The following is a 15351-nucleotide window of genomic DNA, read 5'->3' on the forward strand; positions in this document are numbered from 1 at the left end:
GTTTTATTTATGTTTGCTTTTTTTTGTTGCTTGTGACCTTTAAGATGATACTGTAACCTTGTAATAGATGAAAGCCTCATCAGCAAGACAATATATACTGGACAAAAATAGTTGGGGATGTATGTACATTTTGACATTATGAATAATGATCTATTTATTAATTGACAATCTGATGAAATATCAATCATAAAAGTGCCAATATCCATAAATTATTTTGTCCAGTGTACTTGATGAGGGAGAATGTCAGTTCTAGGAAATGTATCCTAAACTAGTATTGTATGTCATTGACATGTATTGCTTTGTTTATTCAATGGAAGGGTGTGTGTGCTATAATGGTATTCTTAATATAATAATATGATATAATGTGATAGTGTCAGACCCTGTGTACAGGTGATGTTGTGTGTTCTCCTGCCCTGCTTGTTATATTGTTTGTGACTGAATTCCCTATTGCAGGCACTATTCTCTTGAAGAAAGTCAAATACAACACCAAATTAGAACATGAAGCCATTCAGAATTTCAAGCTGCTGCAGGGAAGTTTTAAGAAGAATGGTGTGGACAAGGTGACTTATAACACGACCTCTGACTTGGTGGTCAGGGGAGGCAACTCATGTTGTCGCAGTAGACTCCTTGCACAACGGTCACATTTGACCATGACTGGCACATTTTTGCAGTGTGCCTTAACTGTTGTTTTATTTGCAGCTTACAGCATGACCCACTGAATGCTTAGGTCCCTCTAACGCTGGGATAAACCGATAACTGCCGGCAGGGACAAGACATGCATAGCACTCACCTTACTGAATGGCAACATGTTGCTAGAAAATTTGGCAGGGTTAATTGCTTTTGAAAGTAATTTTTCAAAATTATTACAATGGTATCCCTATAAAATCTGTTGTGATGTTTTCAATGTCTGTGCATATTATCGTCTCTCCCTAAGTGTTATTGGGCCTGCTTGCACAAAGCAATCTTTAAATATCTCTAATATATTGATTAATGCTCCCTTACTTAAACATAGACTTGCAAACTGAGCTGAAAGATCACTTTGTGCAAGTAGGTCCTGGTCCCAATAGCTCCTCCTACCCACTCCACTGATGCATGCGGGAACTAACTACAGTACTAATCTTTGATGCAGATATAGTGTGTATGATGTTGATGCTATCACAAACTACATGATCTCAAACTCTCCTCCAGTTTCATATGGCTATGACTGTCCATACTAATGTATCAATTAGTCTGTGGAGATGAATGCCTGTGCATGATCTATATGGAGACAGATAATATTTCTGATCAACTGGTATGATAATCCATGCAATTGCCTCTTCGATCATCATGTTTGAAAAACCTAGCCACATGAATCATGGAAGGCTATAGCTGCTGACTCCAGGTGTACATGTTTGTTGTCAGTTCCCTGGTCCCTAGGCACTTCCTTGTCTACTGACGATACTTATACATGCACATCTGCTGTTTTCAGCTGTGGACAACAGTTTTAGGGCATGGTGTTTGTGACAGCAATTTTGTGTTTGATATTTTGCTTAAGGAGGAACTGTCTTTCCTCTTGCAGGGTCTATTCAGATGAAAAGGATAAAATTCAATACAAAATTAGAACATGAATACATAAACAATTTCAAGTGTTTGCAACAGTCTTTCACAAAGATGCATGTAGACAAGGTAAGTAAAGCTGGTAAGCTTGCTGTCTGTTTTGTCATCATTAGACTGCTTGTGTCAGTGTCTTGTAGAACAATACCAAGAGTCAGTTGTTTGTGCATGTTTTCACATTTTTTGCACTTTCCCACCTTGGCCTATGACCCATCTTTTGTGACATAAATCACAAGTTATTCAGTGCACGTTTTCATATTGAACATTTGTGTCAGTGTAGATCATTATTGTGGATCATAGTGGAGAGTCATTCATTATTGGTGTCTTGGAGGAATTTCTTTAACCTTTCTGATTTGAGAAAGGTTCCAATGTTTGCTCAGTTTGTTATATTCTTCTTAGAGCCTTTGCATCTTATTTTGGGTAATGTCATTGAGTCAAGGGTGTAAGCAGTTGCCAACATTCAAATCAACATGCACCATTTTATGAATTTGTTTTATGTCTGTGGCTCACCATCATCTGACAAGGACGTTTACATATGAGGACCTTCCTTTGCACTGTTCATCATTGAGACAGTATCTGTGCTTACATTGAAAAGTCCACTAGATTTTATTTGTAAAACACATATTTTCATTCAGTACAAAATAATGGCATTATCAAGTCAGTTCACATGATGACAAAGTGCCAGGGTGAAAGTTCACCAAGACAAGACAGTTTCTGAGAGCAATCAAGCAGCTGTTAGCTGATTCACCTTATCATTGCCAAAAGTCTTTAGTTCTACATAATTACACCTGAATTACAAAATGTAATTATCAAATCATCAGATATCAAATGATGTGAACAAACAGCCTGATATCTGATACAAATAAAACCTGCTATACATAGTGTAAAGTTGTTCTTACAGATTTTGAGTTCCCTAAATTAGCCATTTGGTTTATCTGGAATTAGGTAATATGCATGAAAATACAAACATTGCTAGGCGATTTTGATATGGAATTTCGATTCCACATTTGAAAGTTTCTTGGAGAGCATGAACTTTGTAGGATACTTAGGTAGAGCAGATATGAGGATACTTCTGTAATTTCAGTCCTGTGGAAAAAGGATGAAAAAGGAAAGGTTGAATCTGAATTTCTTCAATTTGGGCAGAAAGCTGAAATGAATTGGGACTAGTGCATATTTCTGTTTGGGTCAAGGAAAACAGACCCCATGCTTGAATTTTCTCCTGAAGTGAGAAGTTGACTACATGCTTGGTGCACTGTACAGTCCACCAGAGTCAAAATCTCCCCGGCTAATTGCACTCTAACTCGAAAACAAATAATCGTAAATGACACAAACTAACACCAAAGAAAAAAGGAAAACTACACCAACTCTGGAGAATTTTGTTACAATTTTTGTCAACAAAATATGAAAGTTGTTTAACAAACCATCATTGTTTTCATTTCAATACTGCAAGAATTGTGACATGGGTGTAGCAACACCACAGGTAACAACCAGGTAGGCAAGAGGCACATGTGTTGTTGATTTCATCGGTAGGGGATGGTATCCAAATTCATCACACTGTGCCTCTGAATTGGACATGGAGTCGCTACTGGCAGTCATCAGACTCCACTTGTATGATAACAGGACTGATAGTCAGTCGCCTGTTGTAAACTGCTTTGAAGCCAGTACTGATGCTTCACAGCATTTTCTGCTTTCTCAACTAATTTTTTCCATGTGTCTTGCGAAATTTTAGCCATGGATTCGTGGACTAGATTTTGAACATCTGTCATATTTTGGGCAATGTCAGATTTAATGATACCCCTGATCAGTTGAATCGGGTTCAAATTACAATGATAAGGAGGCAGCTGTGAGACATTGTGACCTTGTGATTTCAGATACTGGTCACTATTTTCCACAGATTCACTTTTGTTGATGTCATAAAGTTTTGGTTTTGTTATGTTATGTTTAAATGGTACATTATGATTTTCTATAAACTGACTTCCTCGAATTTTTTATGTTAAGGACTATCAGGATACTTGACACTAAGATATGGAGCATTGTCCATGACAATTAGGCGCTTTGATGGCAATGCCAGTACCAGTTGTTTTTGCACCCATTTGCACAACATCTGATCTTTCACAAAGAACGCATCTCACTTCCCTGCTAACTTTGGTATACCGAAATCGAAACTTATAAAGCAATTTCCATGGTTGGTGCTTAGATATTTAGAGGGTATGTTCAGTTTCCATTTCTTTTTGCTATATCTGTAATTATATGTGTCCATTCTTGCTATATAAACTTTGGATTGTGTTCTGGACAAGTTTTGGAAACGAACCAAGTTTTTCAATTTTCTTGGATTTTGATACACTCCCTCCTGGGCACTTGTGTTTGAAGATGGAGTTCGTCATTGTTTTAATAATGTTTTCAATTGCTGCTCTGGAACCTCAACATCAGAAGATATATGTTAAAGAAATTTATCAAGTGCATAAAATGGTCTGCCCCAATGAGTTTCAAACTTCAAGAAATTGTAGGCCATGTAAGTTAAAGCTTTAACATCGGCAGTAAACTTCATTGTGTGTTATTTTGAGTCATTTACAATTATTTGTTTTCGAGTTAGAGTGCAATTGACTCAAATAGACTGTATACCAGCTAAGTTCCTGTGGTGGATTTTGCTAACCCAGCTGATGCATGGTACTGAGGAGGGTAGTCTGAACTCTGAATCTCAATATTTTAAGTATCAATCAAATATTTTAAGCTTGTGTGAAATATAAAGATATATTTTTATCATAGAGCTATAAAAATTACACAGTTACACAGTCATAAATCAATGAAGATATCTTTAATGGGTGAGGTGTGAGTTGTGCAAAAAATGACATGGAACCGTTTGCTTACCATGTGAGACATAAGATATAACTTAAGCAGAAAAAATGACTGTGATGTTTGCCAGTTGAGAAAACTCAGATCAAACTATTATGTAACAGGACCACTTGTGAACTCCAGTAGCAGTAAAAAATGTTTACATTTACGGTTCATCTGTTGAACTCGTCACGATATGGCTGAGATATTGCCGATGTGACGTTAAATATTAACTCACTCACTCACTCATCATTTGAAATCTTGATACATAAATAGAAAGAATATTAGAGAGATGTTGTATTTCCTTGAAAATTGCATTGTGTTGAGATCTGATTTCAATAGTTTACAATCACTGACAGTGAATGAAGAGCAGTAAAATCCTAATAATGTGTCTGGAGGTTTGACAGTCTGGATATGTGGATCAAATACGTTAGCCACTGAAATGATTTTAACTATAGTGTTTCTGGGAAATAAACACGATATGTCTTGCCTTGTTTCTATGCATTTGTTATTCTTTTTATGGTCTCTAAACAATATCTCATTTGTCAGCTGTGCTTCATTCTACTCATCTCTTCATAATGCCACACATGTATTTGTTGTCAGCTCTTCTGCTTCCTGTATATCATCTTCAGTGCAGATTGTGAATTATACATATTGTACGTGTTACCTGCATTGTTTCAGGCATGTCTGAATTAGCTTAATGCGAAACAAATCTTTTCAATTTGAAGTTGATATCACATGATACCAACAGGACAGTGTCCTGTTTGTCAGATTGTTTTTTTCACAAAGTAATGTATTTAGGGACTCTTGTAATGTGTCTTGTTGCGCTGATTATGGATAGATAAGGATACTGTATACATAGCCATTATTTGAACAGAGTCTTAAGAGCTGCTGTTGATCGAGCCATCTACGTTTTATATTCTGTTTTTCAATGTCAGGCCTGATACCACAAAGTATCAGGATTTTTGTTTAACTATTGTCGATATTTGATCTTTTTGTGTTCTGTTCTTTCTCAGATTGTTCCAGTTGATCGCCTAGTGAAAGGAAAATTCCAGGATAATTTTGAATTTGTTCAATGGTTCAAAAAGTTTTTTGATGCGAATTTTGACTTGCGTGACTACGATCCTGTCTCAGCTCGAGGTGGTGAACCTCTTGGAGGTGGAACGAAGAGCAGTGCCTTAAACAAACCTCGGGTAACAAAACAGTCCCCAACGGTCAAGACAGCCAAGCCAAGTGAGTAGTGAAGACTTCAGTTACTTAAGATCTTTAAAGCGAGAGGATAAAATGTAAGCGTCCCTTACTAGTATCAGTTCATTATGTGACACGCTCTTCTTCTTAGCTCAACTTAACTTATCCTGTATACTCATTCTCTGTCCATCCATCTCACTTATTAACAATATCACAGTATACAAAATATTTTCCCCAACTGTTTCATTATGTCACATATCGGAAAAGGAATGAAAATGTTAATTTTGTTTGTTGTTTTACTCTAGGGCTCCAACGATTCACTCAGATCTTGATTTGATTCAATTTAAATTTCGATATTGAACCCACGATTTGATTATTTTTCATTCAGTTCTTTATGCAAGTGAAAACATAAGATTTCATCAAACTGTCAGAGTCAATATGTCTACTAACAACAGTTCTCATTGGATAATTAGCCAAGCATCAACTAGTCATGTTTTGCCTTATTCCAGCGCTCAAAACTGCTCAAGTTAGAGTCAGTGTTACATTCTGGCTACATGGAAATAATTTAAATAGGTATTCAAATATGATATCAAAATATGGATAATGGTTGTCAGATTTGATTTTTTATGAATGAAACCGAATTGTTGCAGCCCTATTTCACAAAATGGTGTATTTTTTTCCAACCTCCATGCCAGTCTTGTCAGATGATTGCCATAAAAGGCGACTATGCTTGTCGTAAGAGGCGACTAACAGGATCGGGTGGTCAGACTCGCTGACTTGGTTGACACATGTCATCGGTTCCCAAATGCGCGAATCGATGCTCATGTTGCTGATCACTGGATTGTCTGGTCCAGACTCGATTATTTACAGACCGCCGCCACATTGCTGGAATATTGCTGAGTGCGGCGTAAAACTAAACTCACTCACTCACTCAATTGTCAGATGATGATGAAGGTATGTTGATCTGGATCGTGATGAATTGTCATGTACTGTTTTGGGGCCTTGGGTTCAGATCAGTGTGTGACTGTAGTAAATAAAGAACTATGATAGTTGATGCATTATGGTATCTGACTGGAATGTGGTGAACACTGACTAAATGGCTGATACAAATGTGCTGATTTCTTGAATTCATCTTACAGTGACGGAAACAACAAAGAGGGTGGCTCCACCACCAGCCAAGACATCTGCAAACAATCATGCTAACAGCAGAGACAACAAAGATAACAAGATTGCTGATTTGGAGGCAAATGTATGTCCACAAGATGTCATTGCTATTGTCATTGTGGTATGGCATGGTGGTATGGCATGATCATGAAGTTAATTAACATTATCAGGGTAGCATTATCACTCTTTAGTTGATTGATTGATGGAAACATGTTTTATTCAGTTAAGAAATTTGACGTAACCCCTCTCCACATAGTTACAATAGTATATTACAACAAAGTTCAAGAAGAGGCAAACAAAGGGTTAAGATATGCACAGCCAGTTATTTAATCGTTTAGTGTTTTGGATGTAGGTATGTACCGATTTAAAAAAATTCTTATTTTCACTAAGCGAGAGACCTGCATTGCCATTTAAAATGAGATTAATATCAATACACGTTCAATAATTCACAATATTTTCTAAGGAAGTTAACATTTGCTTTCTTTGAATTATATATCTAGTGGACATTCAAGAAAATAAGGAAAAGCATTTTCACAATTATGGCCACACTGACAAAATGCATCATTTCTGACATTAATTCTAAATAAATCATAATTAAGTATACTTGTCATATGTCTTCATCTTGTATGCAAACATGTAGCTTCTTTAGTTGGTTTATGATCATACATTTTAGTGTGTTCATTTATGATGTAAATTGACCCATCTCCTGGGTGGAATAGGCCTGCAGCAACCCATGCTTGTCATAAGAGGTGACTGACGAATGGGATCTGGTGGTCAGGCTCCCTGACTTGGTTGACACAGGTCATTGGTTCTCATTTTGGCAGATCAATGCTCATGCATGTTGATCACTGGATTGTCTTGTCCAGACTTGATTATTTACAGGCTTCCATCATGTAGCTGCAATATTGCTGAGTGAGGCGTAAAACTAAACTCACTCACTTACTCGCACATTATAATGTTAACAAAAACATGTTGCTGCAGGTGAAAGGGTGATTGAGTTTAGTTTTATGTAAGGCATGAGGTTGATGTGAGTAGTTTCTTGTAAGCTTTGCTGGAAAAATTAGTTGTGTACATTTTCTCCCAGATTTGTAAGTTATTCATTTTAACAACTTCTCAGTGATATATGACATCAAAGAATTTTGATGTGATGATTTTATATTTCAATGTCATGTTATCTTAGTTGTGGCTTTTATAATAGAAGGCATATAGCACTTAGGTACAGCTGATTGCCACTGGTGGATAGTTTTTTACTATGTCTATTTGGAATAGCCTGAGCAATCACTCCTGAGGCTTCCAGAGGCGATCCTCTTTCATGTGTGGAAACAACGAAAAATAAGACTTATCCATAGTGTAGCATTTATGACATGTATTTAGTCTCTGTCCCTTAATGTTAATAAGAGGGCATCAATGGTGACGATCTGATCATAGATGCAGTTACAAATGTGCTTGTTTGTGTGATAATGCTAGTCAAGTCACATATGATTTTGAAATTGAAATGTGAAAAGTATTTAATCAAATGTTTCTTAAGAGATTATAGGCAAATCCAGATATACATGGAACATTTGTTATAAACAGGTAGTGAAATAATTAACAGGTGTAAATGCATTGACATTCTCACTGTAATAGGGGAAAACATCAATAGTCATTGTATGCAGTTATTATGTAACAACCACTATCCACACCAGATGTGCATATTGTTTGCATTACACTGTAGCACAAGCTCCTGTGCATTATCTTGGCCAGGTCAGTAGTGCCCTAAAGTACAGTATTTGGTTAAACAATTTGGCTGTGATTTTAACAGTTGACTCTTATTAAACCAGCACTTGAATACTCTGGCATCTGTGTAAAGTAGGTGCGGATTTGGGTGAATTTAAGTTGAAATTAAGAAATTGTATGAAAAGGAAAAGGTCAAGAAATGAAGCCTTGTCATTTTAGAATGCTAGGTGAAGGATCCCTGCAAATGTACTCAAATGTCCAGGAAATTTCTGTGAGGTATCCTTTTGTTGAAGCTGTGACTTGTTCATGCGGATAGGTACTCTGTTGCAGTAAAAACTTGCTTCAAATGAGATTGAGTAATTGGTTTTTACAGTATGTGTCTAAAGTGCCACTTATAGCATACAGATGTACTTAACCCATCTTGTATGCAGGTTTTTACCTTTGAAATTGATAATTTTCCATCTTTTAATCTTTTTCACAGTCCTGCATGGTGACAATTTTAACTGACCGCTCTAGTCAGTAGTGACCTAAAGAAACCTCTACTCCCTGCATTGAGTTGCATCCTTTGTATGTCAGGATATGATCTTGTTGGATGAAAGTCCAGTTCATCCTTGGATTTTTGCCCCATTACTAGTTACCATGGCTTTAAATACAGTAGTAAAAGTCATCAGTGAAACTTGACATTTCCTACCACATTTCCTACCACATTATGCTCGAATAGTGTTCATCCATCTCACTTCCAACTTGTCCTGGTTCAGTGTATGTAGCCCATTTCTAGTGACCCCTGCTGAGATGTTTGCTGGAATATTGCTGAAAGTGACATAAAACATTGCTCACTTATTCCAATTTGTCCTGTGTCACCATTTTTTTGCTTACATGTTCACTTCAGATTTCGGAACTCCGCCTCACTGTGGAAGGACTAGAGAAGGAGAGAGACTTCTATTTTGCCAAGTTGCGTGACATTGAGATAATCTGCCAAGACCATATCGATGATGATCCAGTTATTAAATCAATTTCTGAGATCTTGTATGCAACAGAGGTGAGAAACATTTCTTCAGTCAATTAACGAGTACTTGACGTTAAATGTTAAAAATGTTATATCTCAAAGTTTAGAATTATGCTGTTGTGCAAAGGTTGTGCCCTATATGAGGGCATTACTGTAGTCAAGTGGGTATGTGAAAAATCTATGTTTGCCTGGAAAAAGAATTAAAAGCCTAGGGAAAGCCTTTAATTTAAAGGTAACCTATTCAACACATGTCAGCCTAGCATGATACCTTCTCTAAGTTCTCTAGTATACCTGTAGGTGATGATTTATTGTATACCACGTTCAGAATAACATGATTTTACCCAAAAACTTTCGTCTTAAGCTACAAGTTTCCGTTTACAAGGACAGTATCCATTGCTGTTATCTGATCGGCTTCCCTAGGTCATGCATCTGATTTTGACCTATCACAATCATTATAGCAGACTTTGGTGAAAAAGAATTATTAGAAACCAATCTTTATCCAATAAAAGTGCTTCTGACAACTCAGAAAATAATCTTGGCAAGGGTACAGTGATATTACTGATGTTCAGAGCTTTCGAACGATACCCGTCATCAAAGGAATCGCCTCTCATGTTATTCATGTGAAGCTTCAAAAACAGAGGTATTTTACACTGTTTTATCACATTACCGAGCGGAATGCCACTGTTAACGGGAAAGACATACATATAACCATACATATTATTTCAGAAATCTTTCATAATTATTTTCTGATCGCATGAAAATGAAAATTTAAAAGCTAAAGGAAGGGGATATCATGACATGTTACAAATGGAAATGATTGCCTTGAGCAGTTTTATCTGCTGTTGTGGTTTTTCTGGACACATAAATGTGTGAGTCTGCATTTTCATTAAAAATTTACTTATTTAAGATGTAGTCGTATTACATGTATTTGAATAATATGATAAAAAGTAACTTTCATATTCATAGACAGTAGGATTAGACCTTTCAAATGGTGTATGATATGTAGTAGTAATTATGATTTATGAGCTGTTATTTTCCACGATAAATATAGGCTTCATCTATGAGTCTATGGGAACTCTGTGTCATGGCAGTATATGCTTCTGGTTTCCTGGTGTTGAAAGAGCTTGAATCTTGAAGTGAAGATTGTGCCCATTAACCCTTCAACACCATAGGCCGTTTTTCCAACGAGGACATCACTAGTGCCCAAACACTGTAGGCCACAGGTATAAGTCACATCAAAATGATAGCCAAGAACCAAGGTGTTGGGGTATAGGTTAATCATGAACATTGTGCCTCATAGTATTTATTAACTTCCTTTCTAAAGGGATGTGTTTGGCTATTCATTGGGACACTTTTTAGTCAAAAAGACTACAACAGTGCTCAGAAGTTGTTTGTTATTATTTTAATCAGGTTTACTTATTCAATTGTTTGTCTTATTGGCCTAAATTTTGCCAAAAATTAGTCTTGAAAAGGCCTTGAAAATCCTTAAATTTTGGTCGTGAAATTCTGTACAAACCCTGATGTTATTCTTTGCATATTTTGCAATCATAAATCATGTATGGCTTTTATTCCTCATAAGCCCTTGCTTTCATGATCATTAAAATGGAATTGTATTTTAAAAAGAATCGTATTATATGCCATTATAACCACTTGAAGCTGTATGTTGCATGTCAGTTGTATATATGACTCACCATATGGAAGGGAATTGTAGCTGGATGGATGTTTTATTTTGGTTTACATATAGACCTTCTACTGTTAAAAAACCCCACAAAAGCCCAAATTAGAATGAAAAGTTTTTACTACTGTTTCTACTGTGGGCAATAGGAAAGAAAAAGGATGCAAGATGAACCTAAATTACAAGTGTGTTACTATGTTTAAAAGACTGTTTTGTAAGATTACTCAGGTAATCTAGTCAAGTTTACGTTACAGTAGTAAGATATTCCAGGGTCTCAGCTTCATGACTTTCAATTTGTTAAGACATTAATTCCTTCAGAAAACAAGTACAAAACTGCTCTTGCATGCAAACATACACATTACTTTATTGCTGTACGTATGTTAACTGCCGTTCAGTATAGTAACACCATAGATCTGTCAGAGGTGTATATGAACACTGAGGTGGACCTTACACTTGTTACTTTCAATATAATTTTACAGGCTGATAGAACCAGCTTGAAAGGCTGCTGTGTTGCTCTACAGTCACTTATTTTAGACAAGGTTCATAAGACTCGAATAGGTCCTTAACCTAGATACTTCATCCTTAAGAGGCCTTAACTGTAACAATACCTGGAAATTGTTTCAAAAATTGATGATTGGTGTTAATGTAAAATAAGCCTTGAATTTTACAAAGATAAATTGTGTAGCTCATACAGTGAAAATTTCACATTAATCTGTCAATGTTAAAGGTTTCAACATAACATTTCTATAGAACACACAGTGGTACAAGATGAGAAACCAGGATATATTCCCTGAAAGTATGACTAAATAGCCACAAAAAAGGTTGCATATAGGGGGACATTGACCTTCAAATCTTCAGTATATTTGAAGTTCTTGCATATAATGCTTCATGTTGTATTGTTCACTCTGTTGCACTTGGCAAGCTAGCAAGAAAATGTTTATCTTGGAACAAATTGTTTTGAAGATCTGAAATTTTTTAACGCATCCCTGTGTACAACACTGGTTATTGGATCCCTTAAGAATCCTTAGATAAACAACAAATGTGAATCTTACTGAATTTAATAATGAAATGAAAGTTAAATATATTGTAAATCTATATATCTGGCCCAGGTTTGATTTCCCATGTGGGTACAATGTGTGAAGCCCATTTCTGGTGTCCCTGCTGGGATATGGCTAAAATATTGCTAAAAGTTGTATAAAAACCAACCAAGTCCCTCTAAATTACTACTGATACTGAAATTGGAGGCCATGTTTTGCATTTTGCAGGTCTATCTCTCTCTTTCTTTCACACACAGACACTCTCTCACTCTCTCTCACTCTCTATCTCTCTCTCTCTCTCTCTCTCTCGAAATTGAAAATGACTTAATCTATGTTACAGGATGGCTTTGCACCCCCAGATGAGGGTCAGGACGATGGCCTGGTTGACCCTGAAGATGAAGAATACTGAAGCAATATGATGATACATGCACACACCCACATGTCTGTGACACACAAACTATTTCCTCCCAGTCGCCAATCCATTGAACTATTACATTGACAGACTGACAAACGAACAAACTTGCTACCGGCAGATTACTGGGCTGCTGTGACCTGCTTTAAGTAGTGCTCAGTGCTGATGCTGCTATGTCATCTAGACAACTTGTGGTGGCCTGGACGCTGAATGGCCTGATGCCAATCTTTGCCTTCATCCTGCAAACTGTATCTATGGACAGATTAATACTGTTTTTGTGTTGGACACTAACCTGTACTCAAGTTTTACAAATGTGTTACTGGATACTTTCTGCTGACAGAAGATATGGAAGAGAAGAACTGTGATCTCAGTACTTGTTAGTAGATGTAGGGGTGCTAACTTGCCTACAGGCCATGTGGAGTACTCCTGTGTGGGACACTGATTGTCATAGTTTGCATGTAAATAGGTTCACCTGGTTTGCATGTTCTGGTGAAGAGCTCTCTGCCATTAAGACTAGACTGGTTAGATTGTCCTTCTGTAACACAATTCTTTCTTTCTGACTCCAGTGTTCACTTAGTCCCACATGTTATTGTTACATCTTGCACTTGTTAATGAAAATCGACCAACCTTTCTTGGATGTTCATATGGTGGATTCTTTCATGCAGATGTCCATCTGTCATTGATATTTCTTTCAACAGTTGTTCAAAAAGATTTAGGGTCTATTTCTGTATTGCTTTTAAGGTGCAACTAGATTCATGAGTTAGGTAATTTTCAGTCGATTAATAAACCCCTTATACTAGTACTGAGCTAACATTTCCTGAATACAGGCATGTTTTAATGTAATCCTGTTATATATTGGACTCGTCTAGTGGTTCATCACAACTTCATCTATACTATCTCTGAAGGCGAGGGATACCTTGCTTGCACTGTGCGTGATCTGGAACTTCAGTCACAGTAAGCACCTCTGTAGGGAACTAAAGGCTAGTCAGTTGTAGATACTTGTAGCAGCTGCCTGAGACAGTCACCAGTGTTTCTTCAAATGGGTGCTTGTGCTCTATTTCGTGTCACACAAGGTACCAGCCTCAACTGGTGTGTTTTGTACCTCATCTTCAGTGTGAAAGACTATGCAGTGTGTACCCACCAGGCAGAGTTTTCAACTGTATCCAGTCCTTGTTGTGAAGTCAGTTCCTCTCAGCAGTAGTTGGCTGCTTTATTGCTGACAAACTAATGTTGCATTCTACCAAAGGTGTATAAATTTTTTTGTGTACCAACTCTTGCTCATAGTGTGGTCTAACCTCTTTCAGGTATAATACTTCACAATAGATTGTTTTACTGTGTGGATGATACTTTTCTGTACTGTTTCTTCTCAACTCTTGAGCCCTGCTAAAAAATACCCAACTACAACAAAATACAAAATGTGTGGATGTTTTCTCAGGTTACATGATATTTAGATATTTGTCGCATCAAAACTGGATTTTGTAAGAAAAAAAATCATGGATTCTGTAAAGTGATACTCCTTGATTTTCCAGTTATGAGTGATAAAGGCAAACATTATCAGGGCCAGCAGGATGACAATCTTTCATCACACAGACTGCAAGAGGGAACCTCTGTGCATACCAGTACCATAAGGAATGTCATATTGATCATGTTTGAGGTATGTGGTGGTCTTTATTGGCCAAAGAAGTGTAACTTGTAACCTGTCAATACAGAATGTAACTAATCTTATAGGTGTCTGGTGAAAGTTGAGTGCTGGTGTGTTCATTTGGTTGCAGTCTTGCCATTGTCCAGATCCTCTGTAACACACCTTTGCACATGCACATACACACACACACACACTTGTGTGACATCAGATAATGATTATATCACTATCGGTTACCCATATTTGTGTGTATTTCACTTGTCTAATGGAATGTATCTGTGCTTTATATACAGTGTGTAAAAATTTAGACAGGGAATGGCCTAACCTGCATGATACTGGAAGTAAATACTGCATTTAGAGATATGTTTGTACTTGGCAGTTGAATGGTATGGAGGGGGCGGGAGATCTCCCAACTTTTGTAACCTACTTATATGAAATTTCTCTTGTAAACTGTTATTTTAGTTGCTACAGCAGCCCGTCCTGTTGAATTTTACTCCATCAATGCTGGGAGAATGAGCTGTATATTTTAATGTATGTGATTTGTGTGGGTATCTTTACCATTGATGTTTAAGTGGTCTCAACCTGCATGAGACAAGCTGCTACACTTGTGACTAATTCTGACTCTTTCTTTCTTCTATGCTCTCCTCCTGTTTTGCTGCCTGTTTGTAGTTCTCCATATTGCAGATAATTATGCCTGGTTACTGAACTTTGTATATTTATTTTCCTATTCACTGTTATATATTCTGAACATTTCAGTGCTTGTAGTAAAATTTGAAACTGTAATATTCATTAAATTTGATTCAATGAAATTTGTGTTTGTTATGAATGACGATATGGCGAAAACGTCTCTATGTTGTATTTATTCTGCATCTCATTGAAAGATTGAAAGCTTCTATGAATAGTTATCCTGTCACAGTGCTCTGTAAGCCATGCACTTCAGTCTATAAACTATCTGCATCAAGCAATGTTGATTGGTACATGTTGATTGGTACAATTCTGACTGTATGGTAAGCATGTGTTCATGAATCACTATCAACTGTTGGTGATAGGAGGTTCTTCTGAATTGCTCCACCCGTGAAGATCCGGGTA

The 15351-nt window shown here is 36.8% G+C and overlaps 1 protein-coding gene across 2 annotated transcripts in view; it reads left to right on the plus strand.

Annotated features, from left to right (window-relative positions):
- The window catches only part of LOC137291712 (microtubule-associated protein RP/EB family member 1-like), a 31790-nt gene extending 16719 nt beyond the window's left edge, over positions 1-15071 (plus strand). The window contains exons 4-8 of one of the 2 annotated variants that reach the window (XM_067823169.1): positions 454-560; positions 5442-5658; positions 6753-6862; positions 9383-9532; positions 12552-15071. In XM_067823169.1, the coding sequence (XP_067679270.1) occupies positions 454-560; positions 5442-5658; positions 6753-6862; positions 9383-9532; positions 12552-12620 (653 nt within the window). In that variant the 3' untranslated portion in view covers positions 12621-15071. Of the gene's footprint in view, positions 1-453; positions 561-1558; positions 1666-5441; positions 5659-6752; positions 6863-9382; positions 9533-12551 lie in introns of both variants that reach the window. The other variant, XM_067823170.1, reaches the window with a different exon arrangement.
- Positions 15072-15351: the final 280 nt, after the last annotated feature.

This window comes from Haliotis asinina, chromosome 7, assembly GCF_037392515.1.
Source record: "Haliotis asinina isolate JCU_RB_2024 chromosome 7, JCU_Hal_asi_v2, whole genome shotgun sequence".
Classification (NCBI taxonomy): domain Eukaryota; kingdom Metazoa; phylum Mollusca; class Gastropoda; order Lepetellida; family Haliotidae; genus Haliotis; species Haliotis asinina.